We start from the raw sequence: 22,008 nt of genomic DNA, 5'->3' as shown, positions 1-22,008 counted from the left end.
TGCACGGCTGCATCCGCATTGAAACAATGAACTACTGAGAGAGACACTTGCAACTACTCTTAAAAGCCCTTCTCTCCCCCATATCCTGGTTTTAAAGAGGAAAATAAAAGAGGAAGTGTGCATTTGGACCCTCCGGTTCTGCATTGTATAAAAAATTCAAAAAAAGAAAAAGGCAGAATTAATTAATTTAATTGCTGTTTATCACCAGTACATTGGAGACTCAGACCTACTGAAACTCAGTGTTGGGGAGAAATTGGGTTGAGTCAGCCAAGTGTGAAACACCCCCAGTGTCTAGCAGGTGGGAACAGGATCCTTGATGTTGGCCAGGGACATTTCAAAGGACCTGGAGGACCTGCAGGGAAGAAATTTTTCACAGTCAGGGTGGTGAGGCACTGGAACAGGCTGCCCAGAGGAGCTGTGGGTGCCCCATCATTGGAGGCGTTCAAAGTTGGGTTGGACGGGGCTTTGAGCAACCTGATCTAGGGAGAGGTGTCCGTGCCCATGGCAGGGGGACGGACGGGATGGTCTCTAAGTGTCCCTTCCAACCCAAACCGTGCTGTAATCCCACGTGCTGAACATCAGTGGAACCAAAGGTCTGGTCCACCAGTCCAGACCTGCCCCACACCAGGCAGAGGCGTGAGCTGTGGGGGCCTCTCTTCTCACCCACCCCTGCATGGCCCCAAAACCCAACAAGACCCTACACATGGGTCTAACACTTGTTCCTCCAGCCCTGGATGGTTTTGGCTGGGGCACGGAGATGCTGACTGAGGCTGTGATGAGCAGGATGGGCACTGGGGGCTTTACCCCAGGGCTAAGCCCCCATGCACCCACAGCACCACCAAAATCCAAAGGGCGTGGATGAAACCAGAAGGAATTAAGGCTTAAAACTTCAAGCTGGGGCCACGAGTGATGCATTTGTGGAGAGATTTGAGCAGGTGCTCAAGCACGGACCCAATTGGAGCATCCCACTCCAAATCCTGTGTAAAATCAGGGGCTGGGAGGGCAGAGCTGGGCTGCACCTTTCATGGGGTCAATGACTTAAAACAAGGCATGGGATAATTTCCATATCTCGCTCTTTTCACTCCAGGATGGTGTGAATTTATACAGAAAAAGGCAAAGAAGGCTCTACCTCTCCTTTTTGGCACAGCTGGAGTCACGTTCGTTCTGCCACCCCTGTGTGGTGTGATCTGCGAAAAGACAAGTCCGCTCACGGGCACTGGGCAAAGCGCCTGCGGGGCACAGCGTTTTGGGGAACAGCACCCGGGGCTCAAACGGGGAAGGGAAACGGTCACCAGAGAGGCTGTGGGCTCTTCTCTAAAGCAGAAAGCCGAGTTGTGTGTAGCTCACACTGCTGCTAGACCGCAGAGGTAGAGAAGGAAGTGGAGGAGGGGCACTTACAGCAGAGGAAGATGGCGAGGAGCAGAAGGGCTGACACTGCCGCGAGGGCGGTCACGTCCACAAACGCCGTGCAGCCGTCCTCTGAGGTCAGACAGGTGAAAAAGCAGAAGAAAACTCGGTCAGAAGGAAAAGAGAAAGGCAGACTGACACTGTGAGAACGTGCGTACATATAAAAAAGTGAAATTGTCCTGAAAAATAAAAGCAATCTTTTGCATTTTCTTTGAGCGGCTCCAGCTCCGGATGGCCACGTGGAAGGGCTGTTGCAGAGAAGCTTCTCACCGTGGCGATGGTGGATGTTCTTTATGTGGAAGCTGCTCGTCAGCACCACCAAGAGCACCCCGCTGGGAGCTGTGTAGCCCATCGTGCGCTGTGCTGGCCGTGAAAAAGAGGACACAGAGACGTCAGCGTGTGCTGCCAGAGGTGGATGGGGGTTCCTTTAGACCACAGTCCGCTGGGGACCCACTGGCATGGAGCCTTCTAGTAAAATACTGCTTTGAGATGCTTCATTTCTATAAGTGTCACTCGCTCATTTCAATCCTCTGAGCAAAGATGCGTAGGAAATGCCAGGGTTTAACCTAGCCTGAAAACAGAGCAAAACAAGTTTTCTCCCTTAAAAACAAAATCCACCAAGGAAGGTTTCTCTCTTTACTCTTAAAAGACCTGCCAGATGAGGAGAAGGTGAGAAGTTCGGGCAGCTGGAAGGGGAATGAGCCAGTTACTGGCTCCTCTGGCAGCATCGCTCCCGGCTCTGCCCCGCTGGGTACGGGGACTGGGGGTTCGGCTGCCCCTCACTGCAGACGCACTTATTCGCAGCTTTTCGGACTGGCAGACGGGAAAAACTAATCCCCATCCCGAGACAGCAGCAAAGACCACGGCGACCACTGCAATCCTCAGCACATCCTTCAGGGGAGGAGAGAGACCTGGAAACAAGCAACCCACGGCTCTGGGAATGAGGCCACCGACAGGACCAGCACGGATGGTGATGCTGGGCCGTGGAGCTCCCCCATGGCTGCCATGGGTTTGCTTTGCCAGCTGGTGGATCAGAGCCTCTGCTGGAGGCCCTGGTCCATGAAACATCCGCGCCGGGCTGTGTGCTGCCCACAGGCACCCTGCCCACCGCCCTCTGCCCACATCCTGCCCACCATCGCCTTGGCCAAGGGCCTTGGGACCTCCTCCAAGAGGGAATGGCCAACCTCCTGCTGCCCGTCCCACCAAGAACCGGGACCTGGGGGCAGGCAGAGGTGTGAAGGGAGACGGGGAGTTGCTGCTGAGCATCGCACGATGGGGAGCTCCACTCAATGGCGTGTGTCGGCCACCGCCTCACGGGATGGGGTCCAGGCCGTGGGGCATGGGGAAAGAAGAAGGGGCTGAGAGCACTCCGGGGTGCTGGGGATGGGTGGAGAGCAGGAAGAGTGCTGGGAGCTGGGGAGCAGCATCTCCCCATTTCCCTGGGCCCATGGAAAGCGCCACTTGAGCCACCGTTTTGCTGAGCACCTGCAACAGTGACGTTCAGGGAGGTCTCCTGCCAGCTTATCCCGTTGCTGGCGTTGCAGGAGTAGGAGCCGCAGTCCGACTTCTTCACCGCCCTCAGGTGCAAAATGCTGAGGCTGCCGGAGACGTGGAAACCTCTGCCCCGGGGAAGCGCCTGCCCGTCCTTCTTCCAGGTGATGGTGTCCACCCTGCCCTCCACCACCTCGCAGAGCACCTCACCGGTGGCCTTGGCCACCAGGCCACTGCTCCAGAGCTGAGGGCGAGACACGGGCTCTGGGAAGAGGACAGAAACACCAGCACTTCTCTCAGATACGAGCTGGAGCAGCTTTCCCCACTGCATCCTGGAGTCTGCATCCCTGGACAGCTTGGTGATCACGTCTCACAAAGCACTGCCAGCAACCAGCACGTCACCAGGCAGGGAGGCATCCCAGCCTGAGCTGCTAGGGGTGGCTGAAGAAGCCTGGCTGCAGGGCTGAGACCTTTTCTGCTCCAGTTGTGTGGGGGTGGGGGTGGCCTCCCCTCCCCGTCTGTGCCTAGAAGGGGCTTCCCAAGCATCTCATCCCCAGCACCTGGTCTTGTCTGGAGCTGAAATCCTCTATGTTATCTATGGAGTGGTAATTTGTGTCAAGAAAATGGTTGATATTAATAAAGAAGGGGGAGATTTGGGAATGTGGCCATGGGGGTTGGAAAGCCCCATGGTTGAGAAAACATTAGACTCTTAATGATGAAGCCATCAGGAATATAAAAAGAGTTTAGAGGGTTTAAGAAGGCTGATTCAGGACATACCATGCAGTCTCCGTTTTCTTGTTCTCCAGCCATTCAGGCATGGAAGTTGCTGGGTGTTTGCTGTTGCTCTTCTATGCAAAGTTCTTTGACCAATGAAAAGTTGTTTTGAAAAGAAACAACTGGGGAGAAGGGTATAAGAGGGGAGCCTGCCTTCAGGATAAAAAGGCAACACGATGTGATGAAGTTATGTCATCACTAAAGAAGTAGAAAGAAGGAATGAATAGGGACAGGCTAGCAGAACAGAGACCAGGACAGGATCAGGCACATTGATTGCCTCATGAAGAGAGGTTCAGTCAGACTCAGCAAACTGCTCAAAGAAGCTCGTACAGAAAGTCGCTGGAAATGGGCGCACCGGAGCTGGGAAGAAGCTCGAGCTGAGAGAAGCAGACCCGTGCACACAGCTGCCCCTCGCTGGTAAGCAGTTATGCATTATGGGGAATCATACGTCCTGAGGAACAAAGACTGGCCTGGTTACCTTACAGCTTATTCCTTTTATTAACAATCAGACAGTTTATGAGCCTCAAATATGGGACCAAATTGAGGTCAAGGTGTGGGACTCTGCAACTAAAAACGACAAGGTTGCGGTGGGATTGCTCGGCACCTGGTGAGCAGTCTCTGAGGCCTTAAAGAGCCGTGTGGGACCACAGTCAGAAACGTGGGGTTTGCCAGAGAGTGAGGGAGCTGCGGGCTCCTTTACTGATCCGACTGCTGCGCCATCGGCCCCTCTGCTGCTACAGCCATCGAAGGCTTTTGCTGTTATGTCCCCTGGTGACCTGGACATGTCTTTTGACCCAGGCCTATTGGCCTTTTAAAGGAGATGGATATGCTTTTCTTCGATCCGGAAAGAACGGGATACATAAGGCCTGAAGACTGAGTTGCTTGACAACTTAAAGCGAGGCATATTGTTTAAAAGGAATGGAAAATGGAGACTGTTAAGTCATGGAACTTAAAGGGTTGTTTGTTACCTTTCCTAATTGTACATATGTATGTGACGCTCCAAGGACTGCAAGCAGTCACAGCGCCCAGCCCCAAGTGGAGAAAAAGAGTTTTGGGGAAAAGCCAGGCAGAAATCACTGCTAAAATCCCAGCCTGTACAGTGGATGTTTTAAAAACAAGCATACAAAATTGGTGATTGCAAAGAGCTTAGAGGAACGAGCTGGCTTAGGCAGAGGAAATGAAAGGAAGGGTAATTGTTTACTTAGAAATAAAGATAGGCGTGAAGTACTTGGCAGTTATCCACCCAGGCACGGATCCAACGAATTACAGTATCACAGAATACCAGAATCACAGAATCACAGAGCTGAGAGCAGTGTCTCAGTGACGGAGCAGCTACTCGGTGTGGCTGGAATCACAGAATCACAGAATTGTCTAGGTTGGAAGAGACCTCAAGATCATTGAGTCCAACCTCTGACCTAACACTAACCAGGCCTCCACTAAACCATATCAATAAGTTCAACATCTAAACGTCTTTTAAAGACCTCCAGGGATGGTGACTCCACCACTTCCCTGGGCAGCCTGTTCCAATGCCTCAAAACCCTCTCAGTAAAGAAGGTCTTCCTAACATCCAACCTAAAACTCCCCTGACGCAACTTTAGCCCATTCCCCCTCGTCCTGTCACCAGGCACGTGGGAGAACAGGCCAACCCCCACCTCATGACAGCCTCCTTTGAGGTATCTGTAGAGAGCGATAAGGTCGCCCCTGAGCCTCCTCTTCTCCAGGCTGAACAAGCCCAGCTCCCTCAGCCGCTCCTCGTAGGACTTGTTCTCCAGGCCCCTCACCAGCTTCGTCGCCCTTCTCTGGACCCGCTCAAGCACCTCGATGTCCTTCTTGTAGTGAGGGGCCCAAAACTGAACACAGTACTCGAGGTGCGGCCTCACCAGAGCCGAGTACAGGGGGACGATCACCTCCCTAGCCCTGCTGGTCACACTGTTCCTGATACAAGCCAGGATGCCGCTGGCCTTCTTGGCCACCTGAGCACACTGCTGGCTCATATTCAGCCGACTGTCCACCATCACTCCCAGGTCCTTCTCTGCCTGGCAGCTCTCCAACCACTCATCTCCCAGCCTGTAGCTCTGCTTGGGGTTATTGCGCCCCAGGTGCAGGACCCGGCGCTTGGCCTTGTTGAACTTCATGCAGTTGGCCTCAGCCCATCGGTGCAGCCTGTCCAGATCCTCCTGCAGAGCCTTCCTACCCTCTAGCAGATCGACACATGCGCATAGCTTGGTGTCATCTGCAAACTTACTGAGGGTGCACTCAATGCCCTCGTCCAGATCATCGATGAAGATATTAAAGAGGACCGGCCCCAGCACCGAGCCCTGGGGGACGCCACTAGTGACCGGCCTCCAACTGGACTTGACTCTATTCACCACGACTCTTTGGGCCCGGCTATCCAGCCAGTTTCTAACCCAACGAAGCGTGCGCCAGTCCAAGCCAAGAGCAGCCAGTTTGTTGAGGAGAATGCTGTGGGAGACGGTGTCAAAAGCCTTGCTGAAGTCAAGGTAGACCACATCCACAGCCTTTCCCTCGTCCACCCAGCGCGTCACTTTGTCATAGAAGGAGATCAGGTTTGTCAAGCAGGATCTGCCTTCCATAAACCCATGCTGACTGGGCCTGATCGCCTGCTTGCCCTGCAAGTGCCGCAAGATGACTCTCAAGAGGATCTGCTCCATGAGCTTCCCTGGTACTGAGGTCAAACTGACCGGCCTGTAGTTCCCCGGGTCTGCCCTCCGGCCCTTCTTGTAGATGGGCGTCACATTCGCTAGCCGCCAGTCAGCTGTGACCTCCCCCGATAGCCAGGACTGCTGATAAATGATGGATAGGGGCTTGGCCAGCTCCTCTGCCAGTTCTCTCAGTACCCTTGGGTGGATCCCATCCGGCCCCATCGACTTGTGCACATCCAAGTGCTGTAGCAGGTCACCAAACAGTTCTTCATGGATAGTGAGGGCCACATCCTGCTCCCCATCCCCTTCCACCAGCTCAGGGTACTGGGTATCCAGAGAACAACCGGTATTGCCGCTAAAGACTGAGGCGAAGAAGGCATTGAGCACCTCCGCCTTTTCCTCATCTCTTGTAACTAAGTTTCCCCCCGCATCCAGTAAAGGATGGAGATTCTCCTTAGTCCTCCTTTTTGTGTTGATGTATTTATAAAAATGTTTTTTGTTATCTTTAACGGCAGTAGCCAGATTGAGCTCCAGATGAGCTTTGGCCTTCCTAATTTTGTCCCTGCACAGCCTCGCAACATCCTTATAGTCCTCCCTAGTGGCCTGCCCACTTTTCCAAAGATTATAAACCCTCTATTTACTCCTAAGCTCAAGCCACAGTTCTCTGTTGAGCCAGGCTGGTCTTCTTCCCTGCTGGCTCATCTTTGGGCACATGGGAACAGACCGCTCCTGCGCCATTAGGATTTCCCTCTTGAAGAGCTCCCAGCCTTTCTGGACCCCTCTGCCCTTCAGAACCGCCTCCCAAGGGACTCCACCAACCAGTGTCCTGAGCAGCCCAAAGTCAGCCCTCCGAAAGTCCAATATAGCAGTTTTACTGGTTCCCTTCCTGGCCTTGCCAAGAATAGAGAACTCCATCATTTCGTGGTCACTCTGCCCAAGACAGCTCCCGACCACCACATCTCCCACCAGTCCTTCTCTGTTTGTGAAGAGAAGGTCTAGCGGGGCGCCACCCCTCGTAGGCTCACTAACCAGCTGTGAAATTGCCAGTGGCAATCCCAGCACCACAAGAGCTCCTGTCCTGTGCCCCTCCTGATGCAGACGCTGGGACTTCTGCCCGAGCTCCTCTCCCCTCGGGGCTGCCAGGCTGCCCCTGAGTGTCCGGGCGAGATGCTCGGAGCAGGGCCAGCAGCAGGAGCCCCAGCCGGCAGCGCAGGCTCAGCATCCTCCCTTCTCGCAGCTGCTGGCGTGCCTCACACTGCCGCCTGCTGTCTGCAAAGCCCCTGGGAACTGGCCCCGGCCGGTAATCTCTCCCGGTGCTTTTGCAGCACAAGGCATTCGGCGTAAGAACGCAAACAAACCAAGCCCTGCTGACGGCTCTGCACTTCTCAGGCTCGTGACCTCGAGGAACAGCCATCGGTTTTTATTTTTGTGCCCCCCAAACTGTGAGAGATGTGTGCGAGGAGAAGAAACAAGCTTATAATTGAAAATCCCCGTGCTCTAGAAGAGCACTCTTTACACGCTATTGTCAGCACAAAATAAGAGAAAATATTTCATTACCTTTTTCTTCGCTTTGCTAGAGCCGCTGCAATAGAAGGATTCCATTTGGATCCTCTGCTGGTGTCCCCGCTGGGTCTCCTCAAGCACAGGATAGCTCAGTGCTATCTGGGCACCAGCTCTGGGGCCAGATCCTGCCTTGGCCAGCTCTGGACCAGGTTTCTCGAGGGGGTGCGGGCCAGGGCAGACTGCTTTACAGAGCAAACTAAAGCTGAGCAGTGCCCTGGGTTGCAACAAATCCCGGAGGGGATTTAAAGGTATTAAACAAGATAGGGTCCGGTACTGACCCCTGGCGGACAACACTTGTGACGGGACACCAGCAGATCCTCAGAAGCTCTGCTGGAAGCCAAATACAGAAGTCTTTCATACAAAAACCTCATCGACCTAGTCGATCTTGCTCTCATGCCGTCCTCTATCTATGCAGATTAATAGCAGCAATGCATTGCAAATGAGACAACTGGGCCAAACTCCTCAGAAGAGTCCATAAGCCTGGCTCTTAGGTCTTTCTTTTTTTTTTTTGACTTGTTATGTTGATAAGACCCTCTGTTGCAGGGACGTCCACCATCTGGACGTCCAGCTAGGGCCTGAAGGCAGAGCTGGGTGCTGGGGGTGCAAGTGTGACCAGGTGGATGCACTCTTTAAGCAAGGTGCCAGGTTGCAAGAGGAGCTCGGCAGGCTGCAATGCATCCAGGAATCCGAGCAACAGATCAATGCGTGGTACCATGCCCTGCCGCGGGCTGAGCAGCCCTGCCTTAAGTCCTGGCAAGAGTGAGGCGTCTCCCCCTTGCCCCTGAGGTGCCCCTGTGCAACAGATAGGATGCTCTGGGGCTCACAAAAGGAGAAGATGCCAACAACAGCAATGGTAATGCTCAAGGCCCAGGCAGGGCAACCGAGCGTGCAGCTGGCAGAAGGTGGAGTGGGGGGCTCTGGGGCTCACCCCCTCTGGAAGGAGGAGTCACCCCTGAGTGACGGCGACAGGAGGCGGTGGCACCCGGTGCCGGTCCCGGTCCCAGCCCTGCCGCAGGCCGCGCTGCGCCCCAGGTCTGCCATGCTCGCCCTTCCCCTCCTCGTCCTCCTGGCCTCCGCCGGGACAGGCCCAGCGGCCGGCCTGGCTGTCATAGGCAAGTCCTGGGGCTGGGGGCGGTGGTGGAGGTGGTGGAGGTGGTGAGTGTGGTGGTGCTGGTGGTGGTGGTGCTGGTGGTGGCTGTGGTAGGCCAGGCGGTGCAGGCTCCCCCCTCCACCAGGGAGCTTCTCCCGGCTGCTTTTCCCACCCCAAAGTCCCTGCTGCGTGCTCGCAGCCTCAGGAGCACCTCTCCAAACGTTTCGGGAAGCAAATGGGTGGTTGGGAGGGGGCTGCCCTGGCTCCGACCTTGACTCCCTGGGGCTCCTTTGCTTCCAAGCCCCCCCCCCCATAGAGCAGGGCCAGGAGCAGGAGGCTCTCGCAGCCGTACCCGCGCGTGGAAACTCCTCAGGCAGAAGCCGGCTGCGAAGCGAAGCAGCGCAGGCTTTCAGGGAGATGAAGGCAGCGCCTCCGCAGCCTCCTGCTTCTCCGTGGTGCTGCTTAAAGCCCCACCACAAGCACCCCCCGAAATAATCCCGTCCCCAGCACCGCCGCTTGCGCAGGAGCCGAGCCAGGGCGGCTCTCCCTGCCCAGCTGCCTGCTGGATGCCGGTGCGTCCCGCTAGCCTCGCGCCGCGTTCCTCCCTTGCAGCCCGCACGCTCTTCCCGTGCTACTCTGCCGACCTCAAGCCGGTGTCCGAGGTCCTGGTCTCGGCCAGGGGCTGCACTGTGCTCTTCAGCGTCGAGCCGAGGGCAGCCGGCACCACGGCGTCCTGGGAGTACGAGTCCGGCGCGCGCAAGGAGCTCATCGCCACGTTGGTTCCCAACAAGTCGGCCGAGATCTCCCGCGCCTACGTGGGCCACGCCAGGCTCAGCGAGATGGACTTCTCGCTGCAGCTGGTGCTGCGCTGGTGGAACGGGGGGTTCTACCGCTTCCGCTCCGAGTCGGAGGCCACGGGCTGGTTGGAGCTGCGCGTGGTCGGTGAGTGCCAAAGCCTGCGCCGCAGCCGGGGAGCTGGAGCTGCTGCCCGGGTGCTGGCACCCTCGAGGCGGGGGTGTCAGTGCCGACGGGTGCTCCATCTGCGCAGAGCCGCTCTCCGAGCCAGAAATCCTGGGCAACTCCTTCGTGGAGGTGGGAGGCGACACCAAGCTGTACTGCAACGTGCTGGAGGGGCAGGTGGACGTGTACTGGTGGAAGAGGAACGGGGAGCTGCTGATGGAGAGCAACGGCCTCCAGTTCATCCACAACAACACGCTGGAGATCCACCGAGCCCTGATGAACGACACCGGCTACTACACGTGCATAATCAGCAACGCGGTCAGCCACAACGAAACCTCCTTCCTGCTGCGCGTCCACAGTAAGTGGGGCTTCCTTCCCCGGGCACGGGAATGGAAAGCTGGGGAATGGCCCCAAAATGTTCGCTCTGGCCCCGTTCCCTGAGGTCTCACGGCTTCCCAGCACAGTCTGAGACGAGCAGTGGGAACAGCAGGGCTCCACTGAGGACTTGTGTCCTCATGTCCTTGTGCCAGACTGCCCGGTGGCAGGAATTTTTTTCTCTGTGGGGGCAAAATTCTGGGATTTGCTTGTTTTTCAGGCAACGACAAGGCGTTTTTACCCATCATCCTGGTGTTCGTTAGCATCGGCTTGCTGGCAGGTGAGTGCTGGGACCAGCTTCCCCTGGCATTTTGGGCTCTGCTGCACCACCGATGAGCACCGTGGCAGGCACCGTGTGCTGCCTCGCCCCCCTGCCCCAGCCTCAGGAGCAGAGGTTGCTCTGAGCAGGATTCAGATCCTGCAGATCCTCTCGCTGTCCCTGCCCGGGTCAGTCCCACGGATGCTTCTGGACCCCTCATATCCCTGCTGGGGTGGGAGCAGTTTTGCCCCCCAGTGCCGCCCGCTGGGGTTTTCTGCCTGCAGAAGGCAAGCGCGCGTCCTCGCCCCGTGGCCTTGCTTCTCTTCCTTGTTTGGAGCGCTTTTTCCAAGCTAATCCATCTCCAGGATGACAGCAGTTTGACTTCGCAGATTGCTGGCTACAAATTGGGAGGGGAAAAAAAAAAAAAAAAAAGCAGGGATGCACCCAAGTTGGGGCCCAAGGAGAGAGTCTGGTGGCTTAAAATAGGAAGCTCTGTGCGGGTGGTGAAAAAGCCTCCAGGCGTGAGGCTCCTTGCCACGCGTTGAGCATCTTCATCCCTGGGGTGTTTAACAGAGGCAATGTTTGTCCGCAGGGATCTTCGTCTGGTGCAGGTTGAGGAGGAGCCAAGACGATAGCTCCAGGTAAGAAGCCTTCATCCCCGTGTGCTGTGCCTGGGTGTTGAGGAGCTTTTCTGGGCTGGCCTGGAGTCATTCCCGGTGTCTCCTGCTGCAGAAGCAGCCCAAAAATCAGAGCAGAGCAGGGTGTCTCCCAGAGGAGGAACACTCAGCGTCCCCAAAGCACCTCTGCGGCTCAGACGCTGGCTTCCAGTAAAGTTTTCCAGATTGGTTCATCAATCTGGCAGCCTCTGGGGTGGAGCAGATGGGGATGGCGCGCAGACCTGAAACGTGCTCCGTAATGTTTACAGAGCTGTTGTTGTTTGTTTGTTTTAAATTCCCCAAAGTGCTCGAGAGGCTGCTGGGAAACGTGTGGTTTTGCAGCCTCCCCGAGGCTTGCTCGCTCTCAGGTGACTCGTGCAAGCAGCAGGGTGTTAACAGAAGGAGGGCAAGGACCGGGATACGGTGCCCCAAGGACGGGAAACCCCATCCCGAGTCAAAAATAACAGCTCTGAGCTGTTTGGCAGCCCCAGCTGGCTGAGCCCATCCCCAGCAGCTCCGCAGCTCGGGCGGTTTGGGGGTCCTGTGCCCGCTCCTCTGCGCTGGTGGCTTGGGGACCTCTCCTGGCTGTGAGCTTCAAGGAGAGAGATGGGGGGCTTCAGGCTGTGCGTTCTTTGCTGTTCTGATCCTGCAGGTGTTTTTTTTTTATCTTCTGTTTGTGATTTTCAGGTAGTTTCTGAAAATTCAGCACTGGAAAAGCCAGAGGTTTCATTGTCCTCAGCATTATCCCTATGGAGATACCTCTTGGGAGAGTGGAAGCTCATCCAGGAGCGGGTGAAATCATGCCCCACGGTGGGAGTGATTGCTATGCTTGCAAGCGTTCAGGGAAGCCAAATGTTACAGAAAAAAATATATTTTTGAACTGTTTTGAGTGTTGTCTATAAATCATTTGAGGAAACTAGTTTTTCATGTCTCTTGCTACAAATAAAAGCGCACACGTTCTTCCTCTTACAGTGCCGTGGTCTCTGGCTATGGGAAATAAGCCCCGTGCAGTTCCCAAAACCCAGAGCAGGGACGGGATGCGGGCAGGAGGGGGAGCCAGAGCATCAGAAGAGGAAGGGGGATGATGACAAAAATGGGTCTGGCTGGCCAGGGCCTCACTGCGCTCAGAGCAAAGAATTTCTTCCTTGTACCTCATCTAACCCTAACCTCTTTTAGTCTGAAGCCATTCCCCGTGTCCTATCCAGCCAGAACGATCTTGGTTCCTTACCTGGTTTAGTTCTGCTGCCTCTGACGGTGCTTTTCCCACCGCCGGTGCCCTTGTTGGCCTGCAGAGCCCCCCCGGCCCCCCTGGAAGGGGACGCGTGCTGCCCCTGTCCTCTCTCGGACCACGTAACCTCACCGGGAGGGTGCTGCGGGCACCTCCGAGCACCACGGCTTGGTGCGTCCCAGGCGGGGGCTAAGCGAGCTCTGCAAGCAGAAAAGCTTTTCTGCTCTTCTCTCAAGTGCCACGAGGCTGAGCCCTTGTCAGCGCCTGGGTCCTGGCCCCACGAGCTCCTGCCCTGGCCTGGAGGAGGCATCTTGGCAAGCTGTGCTCCGGCCTGGCTGGGACAGGGGCTTTCCTTGCCCCGGGGATGCGCTTTCCCTTGGGACGGGATTTGTTGCAACCCAGGGCACTGCTCAGCTTTAGTTTGCTCTGTAAAGCAGTCTGCCCTGGCCCGCACCCCCTCGAGAAACCTGGTCCAGAGCTGGCCAAGGCAGGATCTGGCCCCAGAGCTGGGGCCCAGATAGCACTGAGCTATCCTGTGCTTGAGGAGACCCAGCGGGGACACCAGCAGAGGATCCAAATGGAATCCTTCTATTGCAGCGGCTCTAGCAAAGCAAAGAAAAAGGTGACCTAAGGTAGATTGTTTATTTATTTATTTATTTTATTTTCTTGTATGAACACATTTCTCATCTGATACCAGGGGGCACAGCAAAGGACCTTCAGCTGAACCCAAAAGTCTACAGCCCACAAAGGATGGAAACCACTGACAGCTGTGGTGTGACCACAAGGTCAGTTAAGAGCCAGTGCAAGGGAAATCAGCACAGACTCGGTCACTGGTTCTTTTAAATATATATAAAAGATTAGGGTATATATATAAATATGTAAATATAAATATAAAGATATATATTGCAGCAAGAACGGCCAAAAACATCACAGATGCTAGTATGGTCAGATCATGCTCCCCTCTATTACCCGAACAGCCTGATTCTTATAGCAAACTTAACAGGGGCAAATAGTGTCTCGCACATGATTATCGGTCAAAAAGCACTCAGACAAACAACTGCAAGAAAACAACCCCCTTGTGATTAGCAGCCACGCAGATCTTGTTCTTGAAGCCAGCTGCTGGCAACAATATTTTTAATTCCTCAATCGGGCGGTATGGGAACACCGTCATGGGAACTCCTCGTAGTCGCCCTGGAAGCTTGGTTTGATCAGCTGAAACAAGTCATGGCCTCCTTGTTGTTTTTAAAAATCATTCAACATCTATCTAAATATATATATAGAAATATATATACAAATATATATATATGAAAATATATGTATATAAATATATAAAAAGAGAAAAGGAGAGCTTGCCAACCACAATAATGGTCAGTACCTAGGAAAGGGCACCTGCAAAAAGGTAGACCAGTGTGGGATCTGTAATCACATATTGCCAGCCGTACCCCGGGGTGCACCAAGCACGGCATCGCTAGTCGGTCGAGGGAAGGAACTGTCCTGCCTGCCTGCCCTGCGCTGTGCGGCCTCACCTCCAGTGCTGTGAGCAGTTCTGGGCAAGGACTGCCACGAGGCCCAGGAAAGAGGAAAGCAACAAAGTGTGACCAAAACCCAGCACGGGAACAGGAGGTTGCAGTAAGGTACCTACCAGCCTGAGAAATACAAGGATCAAAGGACTGTAAACGGGGCTGGAGGATTTGTGGAAGGAAAACCTCTGGAAGGGAAGTGTGTAAAAGGAGCATCGCCGGGTTGCAATAGAGACTTGATCACACGAAGAGTCCGTGCACTCGGTCACCACAAATGGCACCCAACGTGGGGCACAACAAGTGAGGCTGTAGCAGCCCATTCCAGTGTTAATGCTCAACCCAACCGTAGCTGGAGGAAAAGGAAAGGCTCTCGAGCACCATCAGTGATCTGCAGGACAGGAGGTGAGCGGTCGGGAACTACGGGAAGCTCCCTTACAAAATAGCTGCAATCTAACCTAGATGCATTACAAAGAATCGTTAAGACTCAAAATCATCCAGTATCCACTTTGGCACTAGTTCAGTTTCTGGACTGGCCTAGGAGGAATGTACCAGCTTTTCCAATGACTGGTTCTTCTGATGTCACCCCCCAGGTGGTGACAAATCCACCCGTGCCGTTCTGCAGGAAGGCAGATGGATGCTTCCCGGTGAGTATTAAATATTCATCGTACCATTACAAGTATCTGCAGCACCCAGAGAAGGAGACAGCTGATATTTGCAGGAAGTCACTGAGGTAGACGTGGTCTGTAAGCTGTGGGTGACCTCCTAGGGCTCCAGCGGCTGCTGCCTCTCCTGATTTTTCTTGTAATCTGAAAACGAAGCAGAGGGCATCAGCTCCCAGGTTTCCAACACCACCCTGAGCTTCATGGGGACATGTGAAAATGCGACTGCAGGGAAGAATGGGTTTTGGAGGCTTTCCCATGGCCAAACCCCTCTGTGTCCAAAACCAGATCTCCATTTTGGATGGAGAGCCAGAAGGCAGCACAGAGATGGACACCCACCTTGCCTGCAAGCCCCTGTACCTCTAACCTACGAGCCCTTGGTAGGTTACTGCAATATTTCTTGTGTTTCAGATTCCCAATTGTTCTGCACACCCTGGCAAAGCAGGGGTCCCCTTCCCACCCTCTCTTCAACATGTAATGAAGCATCCTCCGCACTCGTTCCTGCAGGAGATGATGAGAGTTGAGCACTCGTTTCTGGGGAGTCACACCGTGGGCTCACTACTGCTCAGGTTAGTGGCCAGCTGGGCACCAGCCCACGTCTCCTGGGTGAGGAGGAGAGCAGAAGAGCATCCTCCATGTTCGGGAGGAGAAACTCGCCTTCCACGAACACCTCCTTGAGCATCCCTGAGTGAAGCAGAGGCACATTGCCTCTTGTCTCAAGACCTGCTGCCATGGGGTGGGAGCTGAGAGTGGGGTCTCAGTGATGGAGCAGGTACTTGGTGTGGCTGGAAGGAAACCAATGGGCTACTTACACCACAGGAACAGGAACAGCAGCATGAGGACGACTGCTACAGCACCAATGACGAAGCCAATGTTCAGATAGAAAGCCTCTGAGCAGCCCCGCTCTGCCAAGGAGACAGTGAGAACTTGTCAGTGGTTGCTCTCCTGCCCCCCTTGAACATCTACAGAACATGAAGCTCATTCAGAGCATCCTGGTGCTTCACGCTCTGGAGCTCCAGGGGCAAACCGTGCCCTGCTGTGACCTCCCGGCTAAGCACAAGGCTTGCCATGACTGCGTCAACTACAGCCTACAAAGCCACCCAGGGCTTTGCAGGGCAGGCCAACACTAACCTGTCAAGGTCAGGTTGAGGGCTGCCTCCTTCAAGCTGATGGTGTTGTTGATTATGCAGGAGTAGGAGCCACAAACCGACTTCTCTGCCTTCCTTATCTGCAGCACAGTGTTCTTCCCAGTGAGCTGGAAGCACTTTTCAGGGGGAAGGGGATGTCCATCCTTCTTCCAGGAGACATCAGCCACCGTTCCTTCTGGCAGCACGCAGGTCAGGTTGATGAGTGAACCATCCAGGTTTGAGCTGCTCAGGAGCTTGGGCTGGGGCAAGGGCTCTGGAAAGCAGAGAGCGACATGGCAGCACTGCCTGGGATTGCCTCTCCTCCCACCTTAAACCCACCCCACATGAGATGCAAGAACAGCAAGCCCCATGAGGGGTGAGCAGCACCTCCCCTTCTCATTCGCACCTCAGCTCAGTGCCTCGGTTGAGTCTGGCAGGGGAGAAGACAGTGCAGGAGCAGGGCAACATCCACCAAGCTCAGAGCTGATGTCCCAGCCGCTGCCCTTAAGCCACGGCACCTCCCCTGGGGTGGGCAGCACCAGCCCCTGGAGCTCAGGCATGGCACCCTGGGGCCACGGACACCGACCCGACAGAGCTGCACCTTGGGATTATGCTGGGAAGTGATGACGGGGACTTTATGGACACTTCCAAGAGGAGAAAGCTGCTCCCGCACAGCAGTGGGGTGGAGGGGTGCTCTGGCACAAGGACATGGACGTATCAGAAGAGTCCAGAGGAGGGCCACAACAGAGATGATCAGGGGGCTGGAGCACCTCTGCTATGGAAAGAGGCTGAGAGAGTTGGGGGTGTTCAGCTGGGAGAAGAGAAGGCTCTGGGGGGACCTTTTACCAACCTTCCAGTACCTAAAGGGGGCTACAGGAAAGCTGGGGAGGGACTCTTTGTCAGGGAGTGGAGTGATGGGACAAGGGGTAAGGGCTTTAAACTAAAAAAGGGTAGGTTTAGATTAGATACAAGGAAAAAAATCTTTATAACGAGGGTATTGAGGCACTGTCACAGGCTGTCAGGACAAGCTATGGGTGCCCCATCCCTGAAGGTGCCCAAGGCCAGCTCAGATGGGGCTGGGGGCAGCTTGGGCTGGTGGGAGGAATCACTGCCCATGACAGGGGGTTGGAAAGGGGTGGGCTGTAAGGTCCCTTCCAACCCAAACCATTCTGTGATTCTGTTATTATGACCATTTACACTGGTCAAACCCCAGATGGACCAAAGCCCAGAGGAGCAATGCTGAAGAGCCATGCCACGGCAAAAGGATGTCAGAGTCCATCCCTCAGCTAGCACCTGGGTGCCTGCACCATTTGGAGTTGCTCTTAGCTACATCTGGACCTCCACCTGGTAGCAACCACATGCTCCTGAAATCCTCCTTCCCTGGATGTCCTACATGCAGGGTGCTCCTGCAGTGTTGCTGAGCTCTAGGAAAGGGCAATGCAAACCCGGGTGAGCTCTCGTTTCTGTTTGTCCTGCAGGGAAGTGCAGAGGCAGGGGAAGGCAGTGCTGGTGTGAAGGGAGAGGCTGCAAAGCCTGGTGAGAAATCCTGTCTCTGGAGGGCATTTTATGACATTCACCGCCTATGAGCAGCTGCTCGTGCTGAAGTAAGCAGGTACAAGAATGGAGGCACTGAGCCGCCTGGATTCCCAACCCAGATCTCAACCCACAGCCAGATTCAGTCTCAGAATACATTACAACATTTCCCAGCAATTCTTCTGGGGTCTCCAGTCTACGTCATTCAAGGCAGTAATGAAACCAGAAAGTCCTCCTCTAGTCCACTTAGGGGGAGGCATGCCTGTGCACCCTACTGATGGCAAATCCTACTGATGGTCAGAGAAAAACATCCTTTCAACCAATTTTGACTTACTGAGCACTGTAAGATTGGTTGTTGCTGCTTTGTCCTGCATCGAGTTAACTGTTGCTTTATAGATGCCACTGTCCGTCTCTCGCAGCTTCTGCAGGACAAGGGAGCCGTTGTTTTGGTGGAAAACCACTCTGCCTTTGTAAGCTGGGTCAATGGTTACTGACTGCGACTCTGCGTAGTACTGCAGGATTAATTCGGGGATGTTGTCTCTTATGTATTCCCACTCGACCAAGTCGATGTTCCTGATAGCTGGTGCGTGCATCGTGACAGAGGATCCTTCCTCTGCCCAGAGCTCTGTCATTTCTGCTACAAGACAGGACACCTGCAAAAGCAGCAGCAGGTCTGGAAACAGGAGAGAAGCCAGGGCAGGGTGGGTTACTTCTAAGCAAAAGCCAAAGGACAAATTAAGCTGCTCTTATGCTCTTCTTGAAAAGGCCCCAACTGACTTCTTGAAACCCATTGTGCACGTCTGATTTCTGTCCTCCCTTTTTGCTTTTTAAGAAAAAATCATAACGTTATGGGCACGTTATAAAAATGGTTCTTAGCTGGTTCAAGTATTTCCCTGCCCTTTGAAATAAAAACAACAGGAATTGGGCTCCTTGGGGGCTTCTGCATGTCAGGAGCTGCTCAGTGGGACCACGTTCAGCGTGGCTTCACCCCTGGACCTCACCCAGTTCCCTCAGCACCCGAACCTGGTGGGACCCAGGCTGCAGCACTGGGAGGCACCTGCCAGGATGCTCACGCCTCGACCAGCCCTTCTGTAGCACAGAGGTGCAAGCGAGCGTGGAAATGCTGCAGGTGCCCGCTCTCCACCTCTCCCAGGTCTGCTGCAGCAGGAGGGCTGCGCGGTGGTACCCAGCCCAAGGACAAGTCCCCTCTCACACTCACAGCCTGCGAAGGACATGGCAAAGAGCCACAGGTGCTTTCAAACCGCCACGAGGGTTGAGCTCCTTCTGCAGCAACGCTCTCAGCAGGGTCACTAGCAGCGATGGACCAGCCTGGGAACGACACCGTGAAAAGCACCCTCAGCACCATCAGCACTTCCCACGCGCTGCCAGCCCATGGCAACACAGGCAGCAGTGCTGGTGCTTTCTGCAGCCCTCCCTTCACTGCAGCTTGGCAGTGCTGCAGCTCTGCCTCGTCCCTTCAACACCCATTTGTAGAGCCGCTGCCCGTGACGGCCATGCCCCTGCCTGTACAGAAACACCTCTCTGGTTGACTCTCAGCTCTCTCCTCATCCTCCCCTGGGCAGAACTCAACACAATGTAGTTGCTCTCTCACATAAAGAGCAACTCCTCCACCTCGCCTTGCTGGCTCATCCAGGAAATGCCCATCCAGAGTAACCAGAGCCAGCTTCCCTTAGGAAAAGGAACCGCATTCATAGAATCATAGAACATCCTGAGTTGGAAGGGACCCTTAAGGATCATCAAGTCCAACTCTTGACACCGCACAGGTCTACCCAAAAGTTCAGACCATGTGACTAAGTGCACAGTCCAATCTCTTCTTAAATTCAGTCAGGCTCGGTGCAGTGACCACTTCCCTGGGGAGCCTGTTCCAGTGTGCAACCACTCTCTCTGTGAAGAACCACTTCCTGATGTCCAGCCTAAACTTCCCCTGCCTCAGCTTAACCCCGTTCCCGCGGGTCCTGTCGCTGGTGTTAATGGAGAAAAGGTCTCCTGCCTCTCGACACCCCCTTACGAGGAAGTTGTAGACTGCGATGAGGTCTCCCCTCAGCCTCCTCTTCTCCAGGCTGAACAGGCCCAGTGCCCTCAGCCGTTCCTCGTACGTCTTCCCCTCCAGGCCTTTCACCATCTTCGTAGCCCTCCTCTGGACACTCTCCAACAGTTTCATGTCCTTTTTATACTGTGGTGCCCAGGAACTGCACACAGTACTCGAGGTGAGGCCGCACCAGCGCAGAGTAGAGTGGGACAATCACCTCCCTCGACCTACTAGCGATGCCGTGCTTGATGCACCCCAGGACACGGTTGGCCCTCCTGGCTGCCAGGGCACACTGCTGGCTCATATTCAACTTGCTGTCTACCATGACCCCCAGATCCCTCTCTTCTAGGCTGCTCTCCAGCGTCTCATCGCCCAGTCTGTACATGCAGCCAGGGTTTCCCCGTCCCAGGTGCAGGACCCGGCACTTGTTCTTATTGAACTTCATGCGGTTGGCGATCGCCCAGCTCTCCAACCTATCCAGATCCCTCTGCAAGGCCTTTCCACCCTCACCTGAGTCCACAACTCTTCCAAGTTTGGTGTCATCAGCAAACTTGCTCAAAATGCCTTCTATTCCTACATCCAGATCGTTTATAAAAATATTGAAAAGTATCGGCCCTAAAATGGAGCCTTGAGGGACCCCACTAGTGACCGCCCGCCAGCCTGACGCAGCCCCATTAACCACAACCCTTTGGGCCCTGCCCGTTAGCCAATTGCTCACCCATCGTATGATGTTTTTATTTAGCTGTATGCTGGACATTTTGTCCAGTAGGATCCTATGGGAAACCGTGTCAAAAGCCTTGCTGAAGTCCAAAAAAATCACATCAGCTGGTTTCCCTTGGTCCACCATACGGGTGATCTTATCATAAACGGAAATCAGGTTAGTTAGGCAGGACCTACCCTTCACAAACCCATGCTGGCTGGGACCAATGACTGCTTTGTCCCCCAGGTGCGCCTCAATACGTTCGAGAACCATCTTCTCCATGATTTTACCAGGCACTGATGTGAGACTGACAGGCCTGTAATTGCTAGGGTCTTCTTTCTGACCCTTCTTGAAAATCGGCACAACATTTGCCAGCTTCCAGTCTACCGGGACCTCTCCAGACTCCCAGGATCGTTGAAAAATAATTGAGAGAGGTTCCGCGATGACGTCCGCCAGCTCCTTCAGCACCCGGGGATGAATCCCGTCCGGACCCATGGACTTGTAGGGATCCAGGTGGAGTAGCAGATCCCGCACACGTTCAGGGTCGGCTGGGAGTTTGTCATCCCCACCGTCCCGGTCCTCCAGCTCGGGGCATCCTGGGTCCCGAAGCCCATCATCGGCATTGAAGACAGAGGCAAAGAAGGCGTTAAGCGTCTCTGCTTTGCCTATGTCATCGTCTGTGAGAAGACCTTCCCTATCAAGGAGCGGCCCTATGTATTCTTTAGTTCTCCTTTTTCCATTCACATATCTAAAAAAAACCTTTTTATTTTCTCTCACAGACACAGCCAGCTTCAACTCTAGGTGTGCTTTAGCCACACGAATTTTCTTCCTACAGACACGAGCAGCATCCCTGTATTCTTTCCATGTCACCTGGCCCTCCTTCCAGTAGCGAAACACTCTCTGTTTCCGCCTAATCTCCATAAGAATGTTCCTGGTCAGCCACGCCGGCCTCCTGCCACGCCTGCCTGACTTGCGATATTTAGGAATTGCCTGATCTTGTGCTTCTAGGAGGCATCGCTTAAAGAGTGACCAGCACTGGTGGACATCAAGGCCTTCAAGAGCAGCTTCCCAGGGGACCTTGCTGACTAGTTCCCCGAGCAGCCTGAAGTCCGCCTTCCCCATATCTAGGGATGAGGTTTTGGTGGCACTTTTCCTTCTGTCACCGTAAATTTTGAACTCAACCACTTCATGGTCGCTATGACCGAGGCGGCCACCAATCGCCACATCTCCCACCAGACCCTCTCTGTTTTCTAGCAGCAGGTCTAGGAGGGCACCTTTCCTAGTTGGCTCCGTTAGCACCTGCACCAAGAAGTTATCATCTAGGTGCTTCATGAACCTCCTGGACTTGCTCATGTCAGCCGTGTGGCACTCCCAGTTAACGTCTGGCAAGTTGAAGTCCCCCATAAGGACAAGGGGAGTTAATCTCGAGGCCTCTCTTAGTTCTGTAAAGAATAAGTTATCGGCGCTATTCCTCCAGCTTGGGTGCTTTGCACACAGTTTAAGACCTCAGAAAGAAGCAAGAATATTTTCTACATGGTCTGACAGAAGCAGGATTGTCTGCAGCCAGCTTTGCCCAGCATTGCTCGTGGGCCCCTCACTGCTGTGTGCCCTTGTGTTACCACTTTGCAGCAGCTGTGCAGGGCAAGCACAGAGGATGGGCGAGGAGCAGACATGGTCAGTCATTATCAGCCCTCACCAAGGGCTCAGACAGGGAAGAAAAAGGCCTCATGATGGAAAGAAATAGCAGGCATGTGAAAATTCAGCTCTCTCACTCAGGACCAGTTATTTTCCCACAGCACATGGTACGAGCTGGTGCTTTCAGGTGCACTTATCAGGAGGGGGCAGATACAGAGCTGGATAGGAGGGGAATCTGAGCTGGGGGAGCAGATCCCAGTACCCTGTGGGGGAGAGCAGCTGCAGCCCTAGGGGAAAGCAGGGGGTCCCTCTGTCCCC

General features: G+C 54.5%; 3 protein-coding genes across 3 annotated transcripts in view; 1 reads left to right on the top strand and 2 right to left on the bottom strand.

The window, feature by feature from the left end:
• LOC137863480 (CD48 antigen-like) overlaps positions 1–22,008 on the bottom strand; it is a 38,760-nt gene that overhangs the window by 14,995 nt on the left and 1,757 nt on the right. The window lies entirely within an intron of this gene.
• Positions 7,723–12,203, top strand: LOC137863822 (uncharacterized). Its single transcript, XM_068697311.1, has 6 exons — positions 7,723–9,010; positions 9,601–9,930; positions 10,037–10,306; positions 10,544–10,603; positions 11,175–11,223; positions 11,926–12,203. The coding sequence occupies exons 1-6, from the start codon at positions 8,707–8,709 to the stop codon at positions 11,927–11,929; spliced, it is 1,017 nt and encodes a 338-aa protein (XP_068553412.1). The 5' UTR covers positions 7,723–8,706; the 3' UTR covers positions 11,930–12,203.
• LOC137863490 (CD48 antigen-like) overlaps positions 13,102–22,008 on the bottom strand; it is a 69,527-nt gene continuing 60,620 nt past the window's right edge. Inside the window, exons 7-8 of the mRNA XM_068696648.1 lie at positions 15,458–15,476; positions 13,102–14,792 (exon numbers count right to left, since the gene is read on the bottom strand). Coding sequence (XP_068552749.1) covers positions 14,749–14,792; positions 15,458–15,476 — 63 coding nt within the window. The 3' untranslated portion in view covers positions 13,102–14,748. The remainder of the gene's footprint in view (positions 14,793–15,457; positions 15,477–22,008) is intronic.

The sequence above is a fragment of the Anas acuta genome, chromosome 13, assembly GCF_963932015.1.
Source record: "Anas acuta chromosome 13, bAnaAcu1.1, whole genome shotgun sequence".
NCBI lineage: Eukaryota > Metazoa > Chordata > Aves > Anseriformes > Anatidae > Anas > Anas acuta.
This window is presented reverse-complemented; position numbering and strand designations above follow the sequence as displayed.